The sequence below is a fragment of the Tilletiaria anomala genome (genome assembly GCF_000711695.1).
Source record: "Tilletiaria anomala UBC 951 chromosome Unknown K437scaffold_1, whole genome shotgun sequence".
NCBI lineage: Eukaryota > Fungi > Basidiomycota > Exobasidiomycetes > Georgefischeriales > Tilletiariaceae > Tilletiaria > Tilletiaria anomala.
In genome coordinates this window covers 368,594-390,069 of record NW_013547021.1, presented here as the reverse complement: position 1 = coordinate 390,069, position 21,476 = coordinate 368,594, and the positions used below count along the sequence as shown (strand labels likewise).

General features: G+C 54.6%; 9 protein-coding genes across 9 annotated transcripts; 3 read left to right on the top strand and 6 right to left on the bottom strand.

Annotated features, from left to right (window-relative positions):
• Positions 1–2,194: 2,194 nt before the first annotated feature.
• Positions 2,195–2,879, bottom strand: K437DRAFT_3831 (uncharacterized protein). Its single transcript, XM_013390916.1, has 2 exons — positions 2,572–2,879; positions 2,195–2,465 (listed from the first exon to the last, which is right to left on the bottom strand). Exons 1-2 carry the CDS (start codon positions 2,746–2,748, stop codon positions 2,295–2,297), a joined length of 348 nt encoding a protein of 115 aa, XP_013246370.1. The 5' UTR covers positions 2,749–2,879; the 3' UTR covers positions 2,195–2,294.
• A 1,154-nt stretch (positions 2,880–4,033) lies between these two features.
• Positions 4,034–7,376, top strand: K437DRAFT_3752 (uncharacterized protein). The gene is made up of 2 exons (XM_013390915.1): positions 4,034–5,032; positions 5,114–7,376. The coding sequence occupies exons 1-2, from the start codon at positions 4,126–4,128 to the stop codon at positions 7,195–7,197; spliced, it is 2,991 nt and encodes a 996-aa protein (XP_013246369.1). The 5' UTR covers positions 4,034–4,125; the 3' UTR covers positions 7,198–7,376.
• Positions 7,377–9,183: 1,807 nt separating this feature from the next.
• K437DRAFT_289492 (uncharacterized protein) lies at positions 9,184–10,062 on the bottom strand (the record flags this gene model as incomplete). The annotated part of the gene is made up of 4 exons (XM_013391017.1): positions 9,184–9,210; positions 9,309–9,437; positions 9,524–9,580; positions 9,643–10,062. 4 exons carry the CDS (start codon positions 10,060–10,062, stop codon positions 9,184–9,186), a joined length of 633 nt encoding a protein of 210 aa, XP_013246471.1.
• A 1,469-nt stretch (positions 10,063–11,531) lies between these two features.
• K437DRAFT_277100 (small G-protein Ras2) lies at positions 11,532–12,468 on the bottom strand (the record flags this gene model as incomplete). The annotated part of the gene is made up of 4 exons (XM_013391016.1): positions 11,532–11,607; positions 11,684–11,875; positions 11,957–12,192; positions 12,391–12,468. 4 exons carry the CDS (start codon positions 12,466–12,468, stop codon positions 11,532–11,534), a joined length of 582 nt encoding a protein of 193 aa, XP_013246470.1.
• An 18-nt stretch (positions 12,469–12,486) lies between these two features.
• K437DRAFT_3683 (uncharacterized protein) lies at positions 12,487–13,357 on the bottom strand. The gene has a single exon (XM_013390914.1). The coding sequence runs from the start codon at positions 13,241–13,243 to the stop codon at positions 12,665–12,667; it is 579 nt and encodes a 192-aa protein (XP_013246368.1). The 5' UTR covers positions 13,244–13,357; the 3' UTR covers positions 12,487–12,664.
• Positions 13,358–14,012: 655 nt separating this feature from the next.
• Positions 14,013–15,041, top strand: K437DRAFT_218643 (RNA-binding domain-containing protein; the record flags this gene model as incomplete). The annotated part of the gene is made up of 4 exons (XM_013391015.1): positions 14,013–14,342; positions 14,465–14,539; positions 14,647–14,771; positions 14,846–15,041. The coding sequence occupies 4 exons, from the start codon at positions 14,013–14,015 to the stop codon at positions 15,039–15,041; spliced, it is 726 nt and encodes a 241-aa protein (XP_013246469.1).
• Positions 15,042–15,162: 121 nt separating this feature from the next.
• K437DRAFT_218724 (putative PRE9-20S proteasome subunit Y13) lies at positions 15,163–16,141 on the bottom strand (the record flags this gene model as incomplete). The annotated part of the gene is made up of 3 exons (XM_013391014.1): positions 15,163–15,596; positions 15,668–15,834; positions 15,933–16,141. 3 exons carry the CDS (start codon positions 16,139–16,141, stop codon positions 15,163–15,165), a joined length of 810 nt encoding a protein of 269 aa, XP_013246468.1.
• A 320-nt stretch (positions 16,142–16,461) lies between these two features.
• On the top strand, positions 16,462–17,652 carry K437DRAFT_252985 (uncharacterized protein). Its single transcript, XM_013391013.1, has 3 exons — positions 16,462–16,917; positions 16,998–17,042; positions 17,114–17,652. The coding sequence occupies exons 1-3, from the start codon at positions 16,554–16,556 to the stop codon at positions 17,251–17,253; spliced, it is 549 nt and encodes a 182-aa protein (XP_013246467.1). The 5' UTR covers positions 16,462–16,553; the 3' UTR covers positions 17,254–17,652.
• K437DRAFT_241838 (putative DIP5-glutamate and aspartate permease) lies at positions 17,304–19,828 on the bottom strand. Its single transcript, XM_013391012.1, has 6 exons — positions 19,344–19,828; positions 19,256–19,270; positions 18,953–19,170; positions 18,810–18,865; positions 18,138–18,729; positions 17,304–18,056 (listed from the first exon to the last, which is right to left on the bottom strand). The coding sequence occupies exons 1-6, from the start codon at positions 19,533–19,535 to the stop codon at positions 17,408–17,410; spliced, it is 1,722 nt and encodes a 573-aa protein (XP_013246466.1). The 5' UTR covers positions 19,536–19,828; the 3' UTR covers positions 17,304–17,407.
• Between the last annotated feature and the right edge of the window lie 1,648 nt (positions 19,829–21,476).

The following is a 21,476-nucleotide window of genomic DNA, read 5'->3' as shown; positions in this document are numbered from 1 at the left end:
CCTGCGACGTCTGTCGAGTGCTGCGAATGCTACTGCTGCTAGGGATGGCTTCGGACGGTTGCATACTGGAGTGGTACTTCTCCCGCTCATCAGAGACTCCGAGAGGGGAATGGTTTCGCTGCAACCGTAGCCAACTCAGTGATCTGTGAGCTCGCGTTGACAGATGCCCTCACAACGGAGAGCGTAGGGAGAAAAAGAAGGGAATCGACTTTCGGAAGGGGAGGCACTGGAGCCGCCAACATCCGCCTTGCTCTAAACTGCTCGCCTTGCGGCCTGCCCAAAATCGCACCGAAACCCACCCCTAAAAGTTGGGCACCAGAGCTGTTACCACGATGCGGCGGCACACAGCCATTGCATTTTCTGGGGGCCAATTGAGGATTCCCACAGATTCGCGTCCCATCGGTCCAATGTTTTCAGGCGGCGCACATGGCAAGCCGAGGGCGGCACGCGCGCGAGCAAGTGCCACGAGGCGACATGCTGTTGTATTGTTGAAAAGGCTGTCCGGGTGGTTTCCAATCAAGACAGGAGGCGGCGTCTCGGGACATCTTCCTGCGACTCTGCCACAGGCTAGGCACACGCTCACAACCACAACTGGCAGAAAAGGAAAACTAGTTATTCGGAGCGGAGCGCGTACATGTATTCACAGGCGTTGCAGGACATACGTAGCCTCAAAAGTGTCTCGAAGTCGCACTTCCGGACCTCGGCCTTCCAGCCTCTCCAGCACTGCAGCTTTCACCAGGATCCATCTTCCGGTGATCCTCGACATGCAACAAAGTGCACATATACTATCAAGGAGTGTAGTGATAGCGAGTCCTGGTTTACATTTGGCTGTTGGCAAGAGGCAACCCAAGAAGCGGAGAGGCCGGTGGCGGCGTGCGCGCGAGTGGGGAAGAAACCAGCATCAGTAGACACGTTGCCGAGAGTAGGCAGGTTTCCACACGTCGTTGTTCTGCTCTCCCCTCTCAATCAGTAAGTGGCACGGGCCTCCAACCTCCAGATTCCAGTGTGCCAGAGCAGTCTCCAGCACTGCAACAGGCTGGCTAGAGCCTGCTGCAACGGTCTCCACAGAGATACTCAGATCTCCGCCGCTACTGGCGCAAGCGTGGCAGGCGGTGGACATGGACACCCCACAAGCAACGCCAATCACTTGGGTGCTGCCGTTACCGCTGATCCAGGGATCTCCCTGTTTAGGACCATGCGTTTGACCGAAAAAGTGGCGCAATTTGGCAGTTGTGCCAGGGCGGGGGCATTGGGCGGTCAAAATGTCTGATGCAAACTCCAGGGCATTTTGGAGCCAATTCACCGGGACTTATATCCTTGGTGGGTCGCTTCAGCTCCCAGACTTGGCCCCGAAAGGGTAAAGCGGTGCTCAAAAACAATGCCAGGGAATCTCTAAGTTCGGGTTACATCGGCACTCAGCGCCACGGCAGCTTGGCCTTGCGTAGAGTGTACCTCACGGCGACCGCTGGGATCCCTTACTGAACTCGTCGACCCCTCCCAACGATCGGGCCGGGTTGCACCCAAAAAAGAATACCCCAGTGCATAGAATCTCCTGTCTTCAGTCCTGAAAGTGAAAATCACAACGGTCAGAGAGGTTGTCGCTATAGTCCAGACTCCCGTACCCTAGTCTCCTTCATCGGGCCCTACAAGGCTGCGAACGCAGCCGGCAGCCTCGAAGAATTGCTGAGAGCCCACGACGCGTGAGCGTGTGAACTGGGATATTGAGCGATGTGTGATCGATCTTGATGATGTCTCCCAAGTCCCCAAGTCCAAGTCCCAGAGGTCCTGAAATTTAGGCCAAAGCTTTCCATGGTCTGCTCCAGCAACCATATCGAGAGTCAGTTTGGTCTCAATTTCTACATATTGTCTCTTTGTTCTTGCACTTGATCGATGTCGCCCACTGTTGATCAGTCGAGAACCTGCGTTTGTTTTGCCACTGTGCTTCTGCAGATCTGTTATTACACTGAGAGAAAACTAAGCGTTAAGCATGAAAGCGAGAATCCGAAACATGATTCAACTCGTCTCTGCAAAGGTTGCGTGCACTTCTTCACCACCACAATTGGATACCACGTAGGTAAGCATCTAACAAGGTGATACGGATGGCCTCCACAGTTGGAGCATCTGAACGATGACAAGAGGGACACTGAACGAGGTTCATCTGCCCAGTGAGCCGAAAATACACTGCACTATCGCGAGGAAACTTCGATAACAATTACTGTTCGATGCGACAGCAGCGCCTCATTTGCATTCATGCTAAAACGAAGGGAAGCCATTACAATGATGGAAGTGCAGTATTAAAGGGCTTCCATCATGTTTGTATTCATCAGGTGAAAGAGAGCTATCGAGTCCAGATGCTTTCCCCTTTGCGCCAGTGCGCTCATACATGCCAATTTACTACACACTGCACATGCCCTCATCTTCAAGGCAGGCCTGTAATTCACTGAGATGAGTTGGGTGCATGAGAGCTATGCGCCCTCACTCACACCTTTGGTCAGTATGGTGTGCCAGAGTGTGACTGGTTCGGGTGGGGGGGACACCACTGCATTGGAGACGTGAAAGTCTGATATTCACATTGCGAAATTGACTATGGACTGCTGGTGTGACCCTCGCCCAAACCACACAGGCCCGCCTTGCGCTGGCCGAGCTCAGGACGAGATCCCTGTGCGTCGCCAAAGGCGGAGACAAGGGACTAGCATGGGACTGTTTGGGCCAAGCTAGTGCTGGCAGGTGTGCGATGTTGTACATCATCGCCGCACCCTCAGCTAGCAATTAAATTAACGTGTGGCAGCGGCGCGACAACTTGTCAGCTATTGCATGCCACTGTCCTACAGCGTGCGATTTCACAGTTGATAACCTATAATGGCACTCGTACAATGAATCCTTGCGTGTGCATAGACATATTTCAACAAAAAGATAGTGCAGGAGCATGCATAAAGTGGGTGAGCCCTCGCCTGCCGTCATTCAAAGCGGAAGCGCTCCAGGTCAAAGGTTCGCTCCTGATATTCGTTTCCATTAAGTATGGATTGCAGCACCGTCTCAGGAGACAGCCCCTGTAACAACCACATGATCGCCAACCCATGATGGAGCGAAGCATTGAGGAGCCGTGGACGCTTCGTGTACTGCGTGCCTTGCAGGTTCTAAGACTCAAGACATTGCCATTGCTCTCTGTATGTTATTTTCTCCGCATCCATCGTCGCATCGTCTCACTGTCAAACTCTTGGTTGACCGTCTCTCCATTCACCTGGCGTGCGGCAGCTGTTGCAATTGGGACATTGAGGTCTCGCACAGGAGGCATGTGAGATCGTAGGGGGCTTTGTTGCAATTCAACACCTCCTTTCCCGCAGCGTGCTGCTCGTCTCCTCGCCTCCGTCTTGCAAGACTCTACGTACTCTACCCTATGTCTGCAATCTGCACCGCCTTACATATGGTCGAAGGGGGATACAGGACGCTGGAAAGGGTGTTCAATAGGAAAGCAGCACTCGGCACAGGCAGGCCACAGTCGACAGACGAGATTGATCAACATTAGCGTCTCTACTGGACGCATGGTGACGTTTCACTGACGACGCACATGACAGAGAACCACGTGAGCCACAGAACGAAAGGGACCAGTGCGGCACCCTGGCAGTGTCCGGGCAGTCATCGGTGGAACCCTGACTTAACCTGGCAGCTGACCGGGCTGGCGGCTAGCTCGTTCGCACTCCACTGTTCAAGGCACAGCGTCACTTTCCCCATCCACACTCCTGTGGTACCCACGGCCGCACTATTAGTAAACCTTGCTTCGTTTCCATCACCATGGCGGCGACAACGACGCCGACGACGGCGGAGACGAACGGCGCTTCGCAGCTCGCAGCAGCAAAAGGGGACGTTTTTCACACCCTCTCACAGCGACCGAGATGTATGGCCGACTGCATCGCGTCCACGCTCTGAAGCTGTTGACGTAGTGGTAGTCAACGCAGTCAACAAGAGCAACAAGGACCTGGAGACGACTGGCACCATCACGCAGGGCACGACAAGGGCTCACGCTGCCCGGCCGAGCCTGCTGCATCTCACTCGACAGTACCGACAGCCCTCGCCCAGAGGTATCCATTCCCGCCTCCGCCATCGTCACACCCTCGTGCAAGCACCATGACGCGGCATGCGTCCGTCAGTGGGGGTACAAGCGGAGTGCTGGACTTGGGTATGTATCGTCTGAGTCACGACGCCATCTCACCGCTGAAAGCGGGCGCAGGCTCCTTGCCTGATTTCAACGCCTCCGATGTCGCGGCTTCAGGTGCAGTGGGTCCGCTCAACATGAACGCTCTACCTGTTCCTCCGCCGCCGCTCTCCATCTTGCTTTTCCGCACACCCATCCCTTCTTCAGAAGGCACGGACCCATACCACGATGCATTCGGCTCCTTCTGCCTCCCGTCGTTCCCCATGTCTGCGCTCGAGAGCGGCTCCTCTACCCCGCTGCCGCCGCCAATCAACCCGAACACGCTCTCGGGCCCGATGGACCGCTCCGGCGCAGAAATCCTCAAGTCCGCGCTCAACTTGTCCACTACCGGCCGACGGAGAGGCCGCTGGATCGTGGATGACCCGACGCTTACGACGCACCACCTGATGAGCAAGGATGGAGACGAAGTCAAACTCCTCAATCGTTTGACCGAAATGACGGGCGGCAATCAGGTCATCACCAACGCTCTCATGGACGATGCGATCGAATACTGCGTATCCAGTATACCGATCTTGACCACCAGCCATGTCAACCTCCAAGAGCTGGTAGAGCGGATGATTAACGGCACGCACGTCGTTTTACCTCAGTACCCGCTCGAAACAGGGTCAGCTTTTCATGCAGCTCATGAAAATGAGAACGGAGCAACATCTACCCCACAATCTGGGGACGTACAAGCCAAGCAGAGGGTGTTCAAGCAGCAGATGCGGTATCGGGGCGTGATTGTCACCAGTCAGAGAGCCGCAGATGCCTGGGTCAAGGCAGCGCGCATGGCTGCAAATAGGTTGATCGAGGAAGCTAGCGCTCGAGGAGAGTCGCACAGTAAGTTATTCCTTCCAACGACGCGCGTGTTCAGATCGACTATTGACCCCTTTTGTTTTCTTGCTTTCTCACATCTGACAGCGACACCGCCGCTCACACTTTGGCCCCGCATCCCATTCTTTGCAGTGGGCCCAGCAACCGCGAACGCGTTGAAGAATGCAGCGATCACGCTTCCCACGCCCTTCCGGCCTCGCCTTGTGCTCGGCGGGGTAGCGACAGGCACGGGCGAATCACTAGCCAACTATGTCATCAAGCACTTTGCCGACGGGCCCGGGTCGCGTCCCCCGGGCTACTGCTCACCGGGGAATCGGAGCCCCGTGCTGACTCGCAGTACCATTCTAGACGGTAAAAGTGGCGCGGATATAAGCATCGAGGGTGAAGAAGCCCAATATACCGGCCCGCCGCCGATCGAGCCACTGCTGATCCTGACCGGGGATAAGAATTTACCAACCATTCGCAACATGCTTTCTACTGTCCGGCGGCCACGCCCGACGAAGGAAGACGGTAGTGCGGGTTGTCTGACAGAGCCAGCAACGACCACGGTGGCACCAGCAGCAGGCGCGGCCGCTGATACAAAGCCACTAGGGAGGCGGATGATATCGATGCCGAAATCCAAGGAGCTATGGGAGATGTCCCCAATCCCATTCGAGGAGCTGCAAGTCTACGAGACGAGCGAAGACCCAGAGTTCGACGCGCACCTACGCTCGTTCGAGCAGTCGCTTCCACCCGGCAGCAGTCGTCCCAACAGCCGGCGTCCCAGTGCAAGCGAGAGCGATGGTGGCGGCACCAACACCGGGCTCCTGAGCGCGCTGAGCGGTCCGCCGCCCAACATGCTCTCCGCTGCCATCTCAGGGGCAGCGTCGGGATCACCAGGCACCACCGCATTGCAGGCGCTTGACCCAAGCGCGCCTGCTGCCAGCAGCGGCAGTGCGGGCGGTTCGAGCATACCAGCCTCGGAAGGAAGCATCAGTACGCCGAGCAGCGCAAGCGTAAGCCGTAGATCTAGCATCAAAGCGAAGATCTTGGCCGAACGACTCAATGTGGTGAATAAGGGTGTGCTGGCGAACGGCTTGCCCAGCCCGCTAATGTCCGGAGCGCCGCTGGAAGGCAGTGCGAGCGCGCTTGCACCGGGTGTAACATCCACGCCGCTGGGCGGCGCCAGTACTGCGCCAGGGACACATCCCGGTCCAGGCGCAAGGGAGCGGGCGCAGATGAATGGAAGCGCTGTTGGCCCTGGTGGTTCTATTATGATGCCTGCCGCAGTGCACGCGACCCCAGCGTTCTTGCAAGCAGCAGGCGGAGAGGAAGCGACGATGCTAGGCCTGCAACAGAAAGCCGATGTAGGTGCTATGCCCGTGGCCGCCTCGGAGTCATCCAGCGCTGTAGGCAGCGCAACGCACGTCCCCGGGACCGACAATTCGGCCACTGGAGCGTCCGTACTATGTACCTTGCACGAGCCCACCATGCCGAGTCCCCTGCTCGGAAAATCTCTGCATCCCTCCAATTCGCAGGCTTTTGTCAGCTCTGCACTATCCCTCGAGCCCATCGCTGCGTCTGATTATCCAATACCTGGAGTCGTCGGTGCCGGGATTTGTAGCGGAAACTCGAGTGGCAGCGGCAATATCAACGGCACTGGTGCCGCAAACAGTCCATCTTCTGGCGGTTCGTGGAATGTGACGCCCGGAGGCTACCGTGCCAGTGGCTCTGCTCCTTCCCAAGCGCACGAGAATAAACTAGGCACTCTCGACGAGGACAGCGCTTTGACGGACGAAGCACTATTGGAGCATGCAATCACAGCTCAACAGAACAGGGTGGCGCAGTCGCACAAACCCGATTGGATTGTCTTCTTCTCACCGTCAGGTGTGCAGTACGCTTTGCCGCACCTCCGGTGTCGCAAATGGATCCCACCCGAGCCTCCCGCAGAGGCAGAGCCACCGCCAATCGACGCCAAGCCTGGTGCGGGAAGCAAGTATCCGCGCATCGCTGTGCTTGGGCCTACGACCAAAAGCTGGGTCAGACATAACTTGCACATCTTGCCCGACGCTGTCGCAGCTAGCCCTGCGCCCACGGAGCTGAGGGAGGCAATCAATCTTGTGGAGAAGAAACGACGTATCGAAAGGATGAAGCAGCTGCTGGAAGAGAAAGAGAACGTAAATGAGAAATAGAAAGAGAAATTCAGAAGTCGTTGCGGCGCAGACACAGACTTGACCTCCAAGCGAGTGATAATTTAGTGAATCGTCGTAACCGTCCTCGAAGTAATCGCAGCAAGGACCACACAGCCAAGTCTCAAACATTGTACAAAGGTCCTCTCATGCACGGGTAGTCAGCAAAGCAGTATTGATGCGGCATCCGTCGTTCGTGCAATGGGCACTCACTATTTGAAGTGGCTGACCAACTTGTCCCAGATCGTCTCACGTACGTTCCTGTCTTGGACATTGAGACTGATCTCCGATCGCTTCAACTTTGAGCCGAAGAAGTTGGCCTGACCGAGCCGGATGTGCCGCAGGCCCTTGGGATGATTCATCAGGTAGAACGGACCTTTTTGATACCCCCGGACGCGCCTTGCATGCGATCAGTGGCATGAAGATGGAGCAGAGCTAGATCAGTGGTTGTGGCATTCCGTTGTTGACACCCGCATTCGTTGCGACCGCACTGGGGAATATGTGCACCGCTGAAAGGTTTTGAAAGACTTCGGCCAATTTCTATGCGCAAAGGTAAGAAGAAAGGATCCAACCTCAACGAAGGCATGCGGGTAGTTCAATGCAGCATGAACCCCTTAGCTGTGAGAATGCATCTACAAGGCTTGTGTCCCGCTGGCCCTCGCACGGGATGCCAAGAATGACGCGATCTCATATCTTGATACTGGCTTTACCTTTCAGTAATCCCAGATCATCGACATTCAGCGGCTGCTTGCTCCCATGAGACGGTGCGCAGCCACTGGTGACGGACTTCTTGAGGAAAGCCTGGGAGGTGAGAAGGTGCGCGCGTCCGAAGCGGGAGAGGCATTGCGCAGCAAAGTGCTTCTCGATGCCACTGACAGGCAGTGGTTCGAGGGCACCAAGGAGATGCCGCCTTGGGTCTGGATCAAGCGATCGACTCCTTAGTAATGGGTGCGCTCTTTTACTTGCTGCACTACCCTTTTCATATGATGCGCGTCGCTCAGGTCCGCTTTAAACCCGTCACAGTCTGCTGCCTCAGCGCTTCCGCATGATGGGCCGATGGAAGGGACGATCTTGTCACCGGGCCTTCTCTGGTGCTTTCGACGGGCACGAAGACCTCATGCACTGCGCAACATCTGTAGTACCTCATTCCCCTTAGCCTCCAAGCGCCCAACGATTAACACGGACGCGCCTGCAGGAGCGCGTCGCAGTGCGATGCTGTCAAGACCAAAATCACACAAAGGTTGTTACACCAGCTTTCCACTAGCGGTGCGGTGGTAAAATAAGGCGCATCCTGCACCAATCCCTTGCGTACCGCCGCTCACGAGCCCCTGTTGTCCAGGTCAATCGATGTCGATATTTGGGTTGGCCAACATCTTGGGCGACACCAAGGTGCTTAGCTGCCTGATATCAGACGCTAGTTTCGCCGCGGTCTTGGGAGTTTGTGCCGCTCAATGGCCTTCAGCCTGGGATGTTAAATCAGGCTGGAATCAACTCCGCCAGCGGTGTACATTTCATCTCACCCATCGAAGAACGTCAACCTGTGTTGAACTTTCTGAGGCTGCCAGATGCAAAATGCCTGACGACCCGCTGACGTATGCGAAAAAGAATTGATAAGATGGACGCTGGCGCATTGAAAAGAAAGAAATTGATATGATCAATCTTGCTCTCGCTCCTGAGCACGCAGGTGCTTCTTTCCACAGCAATGGACCAGAATGAGCAGCAAGCTCGCTCTCAACATCAAACCCCGCTCCGCTAAAGCGAGATGAGCGGCCCTGATCGGGGGTTCTCACTCTCAGCAACAGTGAGAAGATATGTTAGACGAGCCGAAGAAGTCTCAAACCACACCTCTAGTCGCAGTCTCCGAATGTGCTTTCAGGTTGAAGGGAGTCTCCCAGAAACCAAGGTCTGGAGTCCATTCATCAGAGTAAAGGTGCACGTATTCAGGCCAGATGAACCATGAATCATTGTGCGTTGCGTAGCAGAGCGCTGCTATCGCCGCCAGAACCATAACAGGACCTGTGAATAAGCAAAGATGTGAACACATTCATGGATTCGAAGCGAGCCGGAGCCTCGACAACCCTCGTTTCGGGTCCCATGACAGTATTTGCACTCACGAAAATCCAAATGACAACTATGAGAAATATCATCATGTTGCACCACCAGCCACCCTGCCGTGTTGCCATTCTGTTCATGCGGTGGAAAGTATTGCCCAGAAAGGCGGTTGTGGTCTCAAAAGCATCGCTCTGCAAGTAATATATCGCCAAAATTGGGGCAAACCAGCATTTCAGAGCCGTCATCACAGATGGGAGGAGACTGCGGCTGAACGAACCAGCGTAGACAAGTCAGCATTGCCGTCGCGTACTTCATTTCCGATGCCAATGGTAATCTATAGCAGCCTGGAGCGTCAGCCAAGCATACTTGATGTGGCAAGAAGCGGTCTGAACGCACATCTTTGAGCATCTTCACTTTGGCACTCAGGCCTTCCACACGGATGTCATTGCCCTCCTCGAGATCTTCTGCTGTGCGCTGCTGCGCGTATGACCCCCAGCTGCCGCCTCCTAGCGCTCCACTCATCAGTCCTGGACCCGCTGGCAATCCGTTTTCTTTCTTCGGGGCGCCGTATTCAGAATAATCTGGTGTCCCTCTCCCGGAGTGTGCAGCGCTGCCGGGATAGCTTGCCCCGCCGCCAGCATAGTATCGCGACGGCCCCGCTGCTGAGGATGACGCATTGCTGCCGCCATACGGCTGCTCGAAAGGTGATGAAGAGCGCAATGAGGACGGATAGGATGCGCTCGGTCCAGCTCCACCTCCTGATGGGTTCAAAAGGGCATAGCGGTCCGCCACACCGGCCGCATGCCTTCGTGACATATCTCCTGCGAAGAATCACTCTCGGCCCACTCTTGATCGCTGCGCGCGAAACCGGGCTGAGGCGCGAGTGCGTAGCTTTTTAGAAGAGAATATCTGTCACAGGAGAGTCCCTGCCTTGCCCTGGACGGCTCCAGCGCGACCAAAGGCCAGGACGATACTTTACCAATCGATGAATATGCTCATTCCAAGCGTGGAGACGTCATCGAAAAGATGGGGCGAGGAAATCGTGAGACATGTGGACGTATGGTGCGGTGGTCGATGTGGCCTGTGGGCTTGTGAACTCTGACCTTGCGACCTTCCGTACAGCTCACGCGCTCACGTGACATTGACCCCATCCCCATTCCAGCATGTCACCTGGATCCCATGTGGAAAGACACAAGTTAGCCCACCAAAAACTCAACTTCATTTGAGTCGCACGCTGTTCCCGCAAGCTGTAATCATCTGAGATTACACGGACAGCAAGAACTGCGCGCTGCAGTGACCAAAACAGGTGCCCAAGTGGTCGCCTGGGGGCTCTTATTCGTTGTAATGGATCCCAGTTGGACAATAAAGGGAAAGATGTCCTATCATCACCGCAGTACCACTTTCTCTAGCGCCTCAGTCTTGCAGTCTTTTACAAAGCGCCGGATTCCAACAATCATGAATTGAAAGGAACATCCAACGAATTATGGTAACCCGGAACTTTGGTGAATGATGCTGGGCATCCATATTGAGTATTGAGGCACAGAATGTGCATGTGTCCGCCTTTTAGCCACCCGTCAAGCCCGGCTTCTTGACCTCCTTCCTCCATATGGAACAGTCGCTCGCGCTGCTGTTAAGGGTCAAACTGCGTTGGAAAGCGCTTGAAAGCCCGCCAATGCTTCATGTCAGCACATGTGTAGATACTCCTGGCACATTGATGTCGACGGACATGTACATGCAATTACGCAGCACGCGGCGCACAAGCAGCGTGAGACGTAGAGTCACGCTCATGCTTGGCCACCGACCAAGGGAATCAAGACAGACAGGAGATGGCAAGGTTTATGGGTGGTATTGCTAAAGCCATGGCCCTGGATGGAAACATGTATCTCTGCCTTGAGTACCGTTGCTTGGAAGTCCCAGGCTACCCTCGAGCTGTCCACATCCTTCCGTCCGGGCCAATGAGATCGATCCAAGCCAAGCCATCGTACGTCCCATCAGTTGTCTTGCTCGATAAGACACGAGCTGTGCGTTGCGTTCGCTCCTGACGTCACGAGCACTGGAAGGACGAGCGTGTGGGGTGTGTGCGTGTTTGGGTGTGGGGGAGGGGGCCCGAATATGCGTGCTTTCGGACTGTTGTGCTTGGGTCAAAAGTGAGAGCGTCAAAAAGTGCGACACTGGTAGAAACAGAAGAGTGGAGCGATTGCTGGATATCTTGAGTCGTGGTGGTGTATCATGGTGCTGTTTGCGTGTACGCAGCATGAGTCGGGGCGGGAAAGGACTGGAGCTCTTCATAGGATGTTGCATTTCTTGCTCTTCTTTGACTTTGTGTTCGCCTTGATTGTCTCTCCTCGTTGCTCGCGAATCCTTCCGTGCGAACCCATTGCCTCCAGTCAGCCACAGCTCCGTATAGAACATGGTGGGTGGCTGCAGAATCACTCACTGCCGCACGACGGTAAAGTACGCCTTCTCGACATTAACGCAAGTCTTTGCGCTCGATTCGACGAATTTGCAGCCAAGTCGATTTGCCAGTGCTTGCCCTTCCTCTCGCGACACTTCCCTCTCGTTGACTTTGTCACACTTGTTGCCGACAAGCATGATTGGCACAGTTGATGGCTCCTGATCCTTCACCCGACTGCGACAGCATTCCGAGATATTGTAGTTAAGCGGCTTACACGCGCAACCGGGGGAAGGCGAGGATGCAGGTCCGACTCACGAGATTTGCGCCCGAAACCGCTCAACTCGCTCAAACGTTGCTCGTGCAGCGATGCTGTAGACGAGCAAAAACCCTTCCCCCTCTCGAATCCACTGATCCCTCAACGCTGTGTACTCCTCTTGTCCTGCTGTATCTAGTACTTCGAGCATGCAGGGTTGTCCATCGATCACTGTCTGCTTGCGATAGGAATCCTCAATCGTCGGGTCGTATGTCTCCACAAAGTGGTTGAGACACAGCTGTGCAGAGGCAGGAGGACAAGCATTCCGACAAGGTCAGTGACCCCTCTTAAGCATTCAGAAGCACTTGCACCCTTCCCTCGCTAGGAGCTACCTGCGCGAGTCTCGCAAGACATATACGGCAATTGCGTCGCACGTAGCCCACACGCTCACGCTTGATCGTGTATGACGTGCTAGTAGCATCGGCGAAGCACTCACCTGAATAGTCAATGCTGTCTTGCCGACACCACCATCTCCCAGCACCACCAGCTTGTAAATCATCATTTTTCCACTCATGATGAAAGAAATACTCCGATGCCTCTTGCTTCTCCTCTTGATGGGCGGTTCCAAAAAGCTGCAGATACTATCCGTTTCCTTGCTTGGTTTCCCGACCAACGTGCTCCGCAGTCACCGTCAGGGTCTCTTTTGATCGCCAAAGGCTAGACGGGAGAGTTGACTCGGGTTGATGGACTTGGCCACACTGTGTAACGTGCTACGCCAGACGCGGATGTAAAAGTACACGACACCGTGGAAAGAGCTTAACGGCTGTGGAGGCTTTGATGTCGCTCTGAGTATTGATATAAGGAGGTCGCGTGGTGTGATGATGAGAAAGCAAGCAGTGCAGTCGTGAAGCTTGCCTTGGTGAGATCGCACGATAACCGAAGAAGTGTTTCCGTCGTGGCCAGGTTGAACCTTTGAGACGTGTGAATCTGATTTCAGATGTGGTGATCAGAGTGATCGGCTGGGCTTGTGACAGGTGTGGATGGAGAAAGCTGTGCAGCCACCTTTGTGCTAAGCCTTGCTTGAAAGCGCGACAGGCAAGTTGATCGCGTCGTAACGGGATGTCTTCGGGGGACGGGCTAGCTAGCGAGAATGCGAGCAATGGCTTGGAGATGCGTATAGGCGAAGCGTTGCTCTTTCCCTTCCGAGCGATATCGGTTGTTGGAAGTGCAGACAGAGGCTGATAATGCAGAGACAGTAAGAGCAAAGGATATGTATATGTAGCATTGGATAGGCTAGAGACCTCCTGCGGACGACGTTGTGACCATATCGAGGGAGGATGGGGAGCCATCCGACGCGGCACGAGGCGAGAGAGTCTCAGCCTCTGTTCGGGGGTGTCATCTGCTTCGCTTCTTGCAGTCAAGATCCAGCCCGAGTACACAGGCACAGCAATCTTCCACACCCCCGCTGGCTGAGGTTGAACCAGGCCACGACTCGCCACTGTGACGACACCCTCACTCGACGGCACTCTATCCAACAATGAGGAAACACTCTAGTCCACAACATCCACCCACAGTCTGCCACCGCATGGACCACCGTACCATTCACAATTGAACGCGTCTACACTATGTACCAGTACATAGCATCGGCAATTAGTTGGTCAACGGCTGGTGATCAAACATTGACTGGAGAAAGCGACACAGGAACACATTTGGACTTGGGGCCATCGATACTGAGTATTTCAGCTGGTGTCCGTCGCATTGCTGACGCCCTCGCTCCACCAATTCGGTGTTGGGGGGTCAGCATTCAATTCGATCGGATCTGTCTGGGCTACTTGCAGCGGGTTGCCAATGATCAAAGGGGATGCGACGCCAACAAACAAGTGTGAACAGGTCGGCACGCTGGTAGATCCAGTTCTACCACAGGGTAGAGGATTGTTACACTTATTGCAAGACCCACGGTGTCTTTTGGCAAGACGCCTACAGGACGTGCTGTAGAACACGGCGAACCTCGTGCGATTTGCGACACCATATTCGCGGCTGTCGAATATCCGTCCTGACAACCTTCAGACGTTGCGCAGAATGAGTCAGGAAGCCACAAGCTCGTCGTCTGCGAGGAAGATGGGCGACGAGTCGAGTTATGAGTTGTACATATCTCGGCCTAACGCCTCATCAAGTGCAGACTCATTGGATGCAATTTCGAGCTTAGCATCGTCGCCTCGCGCAACTTCGATCCCATCTTTGTCCAAATCAGCAGCAGCGACACAGCGCACGAAGAACAGTCGGCGCTTGTATGTGGGGAACTTGCATCCTGTAGTGGACGAGTACCTGCTCGTCACTACGTTCTCCAAGTACGGCAAGCTGTCCAAGATCGACTTTCTATTTCACAAGACTGGTCCCCTCAAAGGCAAGCCAAGAGGGTATGCTTTCATCGAATACGCAAAGCCTGAGGTGTGTTCAACGTTCTTGCTTCATCTTCCCTCACACCGCTTCATCCGAAGTTGACATATCCCGCACGATTGGCGTATATACTCGCCGCCTGTCTCTTCATCTTCCCCGTGCGGGCTTGCAAGGAAGCTTTGCACGCCTTGACTGCCACGCACGATCATACACTGCGAGGCAGGAAGCTCATCGTCACATTCGCCAATGTCGTGAGTACGTGTTCGATTACCAACAACGGAGTCGAGCCAATGCGATTCTCTGCGAGTCTTTTCGCTGAAAACGTCCCCTCTTCATTTTTCTTCCCTTCCCGCAGAATAATTACCAAGACTCCGGACACAATGGCTCTGGAACTGGTCCGCACAGGCATCATAGGGACCAGAGCGACGCTCACCTACCTACAACGCTTAGTCTCATCAAGAGCGCGTCACGGCCGAAAGGGTGAGATCTCCAATCGCGTCTCTTGAACCAACCGAACACCGCTCAGTGTCTTTCTTTCTTTCTCCATGCCTCAGCGTCGATGCCAAGATCGCAGCAATGGAGGCCAAGCTCGCTGCGCTGAAGGGCGAGACCACGACTGGCTCGGCTCCAGCATCATCAACAGGCCATAGGAACAGGAGCACGCCTTCAACAAGCAGCATTGCGTCTCTGAAAGGGCACGCCGCTCTGCCGCGGAAGCCTGCTATCCAGGGCATGCCGCCGAAGCGATGATGCCACGTTTCCGGTGCTCGGCCCTGATCGACCATTGCCAATTGCAAATAGCACCTGTGATGAATTGCGACATGCTGTTACGTACCTCGCTCGCATTGCAACAAGAATACAATGTGATGGATCACGAGTCAACAACCATGGGGGCGGCGGCTGTGGTGGAAGTTGATGCCCCCCCCGAGGCTTCACCCTCCTTTGGCTTCGCGAGACCGTGCTTCTCAAGCAGCGCGTCAATCTCTTTCGGTCTGAAGATCTTGCCGTGTGGTTTGCCTGTTCGTTTGTCTAGCGACATGGTCGCGAATTCGAGCTTTTCGCTGTCCAGGCTGGTGCTGTCCATCGTCTTGCTGAGCACCTTGAGTGCGAGCCCCATCGCATCTTGCAAACTGATGTCCTCCTTATAGTCCTGCTTTAGCAGAGAGGTAGCGGTGCCGTTGTTGTTGCCAATGCAAGTCGCTTTCCAGCCAGAGTAGTTGCCTGAGGGATCCGAGTGGTACAGCTGGAACTGGTGGTGCGGGTCGTAGCCAGCGTATAAGATGGAGACGCCGAATGGCCGAAGACCTGGGCACAAAGGCAGCCTCACAATCAGTTTAAAAGCTGAGCAGACCTGCAGAAAAGGATGCACAGCTCACCTCCGTATTGTGTGTATCCTTGCTTGAGGTCGCAGAGCCGCTGCGTGAGTTGCTCGATGGGCATGTCGTCATCGTAAGACCGCAGGTAGACCTGCGCTTGGTTGCGTGCGTAGTTGACGAGCGAGTTTGCATCTGCCGTCATCCCCGCTACGCCGGCGATGCAGTTACTGCGGCCATCGCACAGGAGAAGGATGCATCAGCATGGGCGGCGGGGCGCTCTTTCGCGTCCAAATGACGAATACTACCACTCCAACTGGGTACTCACTCGCTGAGCGCATAGATCTTTTCTGAGCTGGTATCTTGCTCTAGCAACTTGCTTGTAACCTTCTTCTCCCCCGCGATGACAATCCCGTCCTTGGAGAGGATACCCAAGCATGTGCCAGCGTGCGAGATGGCCTCCATGGCATACTCGACCTGGAACAGCCGCCCTTCTGGCGAGAAGGTGGTCGTGCGCGAATCATAGCGTCGCGACATGGTGGGTAGATAACTTCCTTTTGATATCTCCCCGATTTTCGTAGCTTTGCGTGCGGCCAATATGAGGATGCAGCAAGCGCTCAATCGACCAGCTTTAAAGGTGATGTTGTGCGAAACCGCTGGCTTGGTCGGGCTCAGCGAGACCCTGTAGTCATGTAGTGTGTTCATGGTGAGCTGCACAGTGCACACGCGTCGCTTTTCGAGCAAGCGGAACGCAGGCTTGGAGGAGCGAGAGCGTGTAGTTCACCCAGCTTCCAGCTTTTTGGCAGAGGCGACTCTGCTTCTGGTTCCCATAGCAAGGAGCCAAGTACTACCTTGTCAGTACCTCACTCACGCACTGCCTGCAGTGTCCCTCAACAGTGCTCGAAGCGGTCCTTTGGGGCTCAGCAGGAGTGCAAAAGAGACAGAGAACATGGCTGCCTCCCTAGTCTTGGCCCTCGCCTCGCACGCCGGGCCGAGCCGGCTGCCCATCCTGCACAGCGGCCAGCCTGTCCTCCACTCAGCACTAGTCCGTGCATCCGTAATACACAGGCGTCTCGCAAATTTATCTCGTACTGGCGCCTCGAGCTCGTCATCATCCTTCTCCAGTAGGTCTCATGTCCACTCCAGTTCTCCGCAGCTACCCATGTCAAAGCCTGCGCCTCCACGGCCGCAGTCTCCACTTTCGTCTCGGTCTCATCCGCAAAGCGTTGGTTCCCATGGTCCTGATGGGGGCGAAGGAGGGCCGGAAGGCGGAAAGGGTGGGACGAAGAAGTCGATATGGCAGTCTTGGCTTGGTGAGGAAGCGTACAAGACGAAGTCACGAGCATCATAAAACCTGACAACTCTTCTTTCGGCACATTTTTGTCGCCTGAAGCACTGCCACCGAGAGTAAGGATGGCATTTGGGACTATCTTCGGCGGTGAGAACATACAAAAAATAATCCCGTTGTGTATTCTACGGCTCCTTATTCTTTTACATTCGCATTCACAGCCGGCTGCGTCGGTGGACTGTTCATCTCAGACAAGCTCGAGGAATGCTTTCCAGCCGAGTCACCCTCGACATCTCCGGGGGGCAGAAAGGAGCGAAAACCACGTCTATTTGCCGTTTCCGTGGTTGATAAAGATATATGAAGCGCGCGCTGCATTGGTACACATTCAGCACAACAGAATTTTTAGCTCATGTGCCCTCGCACACTTTTGATTGCTTGAGCATGATGCGCAAGATCTATTCTACAACAAGCAGTAGGGAACTCAATATGACGTGCAGTAAAAATGTTTGCAACGATCACCAATCTTGCAGCTTGTACCAAATCTTCTTGTGGAGCGGCGCGCGGCGAATCATCTCCTCGCGCTCCTCGTCCTCTTTGGCAGCCAGCTCATCCTCTTCGTTGAACTCGCGCGCGTCCGTGAGGAGGTCAATGTCTGCGGGCTTGATGAAAGACGTGTGTTTGATGAGCATGTGGCCGAAGAGGAGGATGAAGAAAATTGGGAAGCCAATGTAGTTTGTGATAAAGCTCTTGTACTGGAACGCAGGCATGAAGCTGTCCCAGCCTTTGAAAAAGACGACGAGCGAGGTGAAGAAGACGGCGATGTAAGACCCGTACGGCTGGAAAGGCGCCTTATACGGCAAATCGTCACGGCTCATGCCTTGCGCCTTGAGTCCCTTCATGAATTGGATGTGCGAGATCAAGATGCAGATCCACGTGAGCCCGCCGAAGATGGTGACGACCGAGACAAAGTAGCCAAAGACGATTGCTCCGCCGTCCGAAAGGGTGAGGTAGGCGAGGGCCATGAAAAGCGCGGTGCTGATCAGCGCAACGTATGGTACGCCCATGCTGTTGCAGCGTCTGAAGATGGCAGGCGCGTTGCCGTCCATGGCAAGACTGTACAGGGTACGTGAGGCGACGTACTGGTCCGAATTGGCGGCCGAAAGTCTGTTTCAGTAAGAAAGGGTGAACACAGGTCAGTCATCTGAAACTCTTCCATACAATGGACTTATCAGGGGCAATACTCACGTGAAGATCAAGATGCACGCATTGATGATCGAAGGCAGCACACGGATGTTAGCCGCCTTGATGGCAACGACAAACGGACTGGCTGCGGCGCCGAGCCTCTGCTTGTTCGCTGTCAAGAGTAGGGGGCTGTCTGCCGCGACGACCATGCCGACGATGACAACGCCGAAGATGTAGAAGAACAGGATCCGGAAGAACGTGCTTCGAATCGCTTTCGGGACAGACTTGCGCGGGTTGCGAGCTTCGCCAACAGTGATGGCGACGAGTTCGGTGCCCATGTACGCGAACAGGCCGTTGACCATTACGCTCCAGAAACCAAGGAAGCGTCCAAGGCTGCCCTTAGACTTGTACTCAAGGAATGCACGGCCTCCTTGCCAGTAGCGGAAACCGATGCGGTCCCCAGATGGGGAACCACCGAGGTCGATGATGAGACCCGCGAGGATAAGGCCGGTGAGTGTAATGATTTTAATCATGGATAGCCAAAATTCGACCTCGCCGAACACCTTGACGCCGAGGAAGTTGATGCCGAGGATGACGACAATAAAGACCGAGATGAAGATCGCCGGAGACAAGTCTGGACGCCAGTATTGAATGACTGCACATGGCGAGGCATAAGGAAGAATGGTATGTTAGTGCGACAGCGGATCATTTCGGCCAGCTTCAGGGTTAACGTACCAAGTCCAGATGCGACGAGTTGATTGGGCGAGATCATGAGATACTTGAAGAGATAGCTGCACAAGCAAAAAAAGAAAAAAGTTCGTTAGCCCAGTTATTCCTTGTGGTGAGAAGACGTGAAAGCGCTACGACAGCGTACTCACTTCCACCCAGTAGCGAATCCGAAGCTCTGTCCGACGAAGCGGGTGGCATGGCCAGCAAATCCACGCTTGTGGGGCATGTATGTTGCCATCTCTCCCAAGGCGCACATGACGAGGAAACATGTGGCACCCATTAATGAATAGCCTATCAACAGCGATCCTGGGCCGGCCTTGGCTAGAGCGCCACCAGTGCCGATTACGAGACCTGTGCCGATAGCACCCTGTGGTAAAGGGAAAAGCGAATAGGCCACGTCAACATTTGCTGTGGACGGACGCAAGGAGATCTGGTGAGTGAGCGACACTCACGCCGATGGCAATCATCTGAGACGAGTAAAAAAGATTGTCACGCGTCAACGATTGTCTCTGAAAGCATGTCTTTGGCGACTGCACTTACGCTAATCTGACGCGGCTTCAGGTCTCGCTTGACTTCCAGTTCGCCATTGGCACCAATGCCTTTCTCGCTGTTGCGCAGAATCTGGAATGCATCTTGCTTCTCGAGCGTGGCGCCTTCGGCTTTCAGGTCGCGCTTCTCATCCGATGAGCCGCCACCGCTCGAGGACGGGCGCTGCGATTGGATGGTCGCCATGCTTGTGCTCAAGTGTTGTTGCAGGTCGTGTGAGTGATGTGCGCGCGGAGAAGCAAGAACGTCCTCGGTGTGCGATGCAGGGTCGAGAACAATGAGACAAGCGGGGGCTGGAGGTGAAGTGATGCCTATATACTCCAAGGAAAGATTGCGAAAGAAGCTGCAATTGTGGTTGGACTCTGCAGTCCGTCCTTTTTCCAGGGAGGCCGCGGGGGCTTGCTGTGATAAGCGATGGGGAGAAAAGGGCTGAGCACTGGCTATGGGCTGTGCACAGCACTGCGGATGGTGAATGAGCCGCGGGATGTGTGCAATATCCGTACGTACGCCAAAAGATTGGCTCGCTGAGGCTCATGGGCGATCGCTTGATAACACGACGCCGAAGAACCCAACAGGAACGATACTGACGGTGGATAGGGAGGCGATCAGGGACTTCAGGCGACGTGGGGAAGGCGAAAATGCCAAGCAGCGGGAGACCGAGCGATAAGCGAGCGCTGACCTGTCTTAATTCGAGTCAACTTTGATTGTCCCATTGACGGCGGCAGACCGCTATCAAATGCCACACACCAAATCATTAAATGAATTGATATGGACGTGTTGTGCTGTGCAGTTCGCTAACGACAGCGAGCCGATAGCTTGAGGAGGGAACCTGCGGCTAAATGCGGTCAGTGCTGTGCGTGCAGACGAGAGGAGCCAGGTGGAGCCCGTTTACATACAGACGAATGAAGCAGATGCCAGACCAGATACTGAGTGACAACAGGCCAGTGTCGCAGAGTGCAGCTAAGGGCATCCTCTTCATAGACAACCCAGACCGAGAGATGCATTTGGGAGTTGACTCTTCACGCTCAAAGCGGCGAAATGGCCAAACAGGGCACTGTGCAGCACCAGCGCTATCAGCTCGCCTTTTGACCGTTTCACCTGCGACAGCAACGAAGGGCAGGAAGGTGGCTTTACTACGTACAACTCCCAGACTGGCTGACTCCTTACAGTTGAAGAACAAATGTATCGGACTTGACCGAAAGCAAATATCGAAACATATATTGCAACCAGGAACCATAATCAAGCCATGTGCTACTCCAGGCATCAGATAAGTGTGTAGCGTTCGAAATAGCTAGGCAGTTCCTGGCTGCATTTTTAGCAAATCACTTGTCAGTGAAAATTACGCCTTGCACACACATGTAGAAACAGTCTAATTTGGTACATATGTACGCACTTAGTTTGTCATTCGTACACGTCCACAGTGCGGCGTACATTCATGTTTGTACATACCTGTGCATACGTAGTACAAGGCGGCTTCATGCACACTTGCATAATCCTTCGATAGGCTGCTGAGATTATGCATTGTCACCTTCCGAGCGCGGACGCTTCCTAGGTACGTACGCAGTATCAGCTGCTGACATTAGTGACATTGGGAGAAGACTTGGTGGGCCTCCCTTCACAAGTAAAGCAAGCATGGCTGGCAAGTGGCAAGCCCTCACCAAGGTAGTTAGTTGAGCCGCGGCCGTTTGATCTTGGCAATGAAAGTGGAGCAACACTGCGACTCCATAAAATTTGCCCCAGGCTTCCAGATCAGGGTGAGCATTGGTAAACAATACATAGTGCATCAGCACTGAGTACGACGCAAGGCAGCCTGCGCAAATGTGCACCCGAGAGCCTTCTGATGGGTATGCGCAGACCGGCGGAAGGGACGAGGACTGCGGGGCCCCTCCCATGCCATGCCGACAGGGTCATATGCAAGGCAACTGAGAGCTGCAGCAAACCTCTGTACCCAGCGGCCTGCGTCCTCTAGCGAGCTCAGATATGACAAAGGAAGCGCACCCAAGCAGGTCTCGCGTGTAGAACCTTGGATCCTGGATAGTGGGTTTGTGGAGGGCAGAGAGCGGAGCCTTATGGAGGAGTCCTTACATGATCACTGGCCATCATGCCACGGGATACAATTACTAAGCG

Bases quoted from the DNA above. Each gene is read 5' to 3' on its own strand.
- K437DRAFT_241838 (XM_013391012.1), bottom strand. From the start codon at position 19,535: ATGGCGACCATCCAATCGCAGCGCCCGTCCTCGAGCGGTGGCGGCTCA. The intron at 18,866-18,952 runs GTGAGTACGCTG...TTGCTTGTGCAG, and splicing joins GGATTCGCTACTGGGTGGAA to CTATCTCTTCAAGTATCTCA. The intron at 18,730-18,809 runs GTACGTTAACCC...CGCCATGTGCAG, and splicing joins ACTCGTCGCATCTGGACTTG to TCATTCAATACTGGCGTCCA.
- K437DRAFT_3683 (XM_013390914.1), bottom strand. From the start codon at position 13,243: ATGGCTCCCCATCCTCCCTCGATATGGTCACAACGTCGTCCGCAGGAG.
- K437DRAFT_3752 (XM_013390915.1), top strand. From the start codon at position 4,126: ATGACGCGGCATGCGTCCGTCAGTGGGGGTACAAGCGGAGTGCTGGAC. The intron at 5,033-5,113 runs GTAAGTTATTCC...CACATCTGACAG, and splicing joins CGCTCGAGGAGAGTCGCACA to CGACACCGCCGCTCACACTT.
- K437DRAFT_3831 (XM_013390916.1), bottom strand. From the start codon at position 2,748: ATGATGTACAACATCGCACACCTGCCAGCACTAGCTTGGCCCAAACAG. The intron at 2,466-2,571 runs GTGAATATCAGA...GAGGGCGCATAG, and splicing joins TCCATAGTCAATTTCGCAAT to CTCTCATGCACCCAACTCAT.
- K437DRAFT_252985 (XM_013391013.1), top strand. From the start codon at position 16,554: ATGGCTGCCTCCCTAGTCTTGGCCCTCGCCTCGCACGCCGGGCCGAGC. The intron at 16,918-16,997 runs GTGAGGAAGCGT...TGTCGCCTGAAG, and splicing joins GATATGGCAGTCTTGGCTTG to CACTGCCACCGAGAGTAAGG. The intron at 17,043-17,113 runs GTGAGAACATAC...TCGCATTCACAG, and splicing joins ATTTGGGACTATCTTCGGCG to CCGGCTGCGTCGGTGGACTG.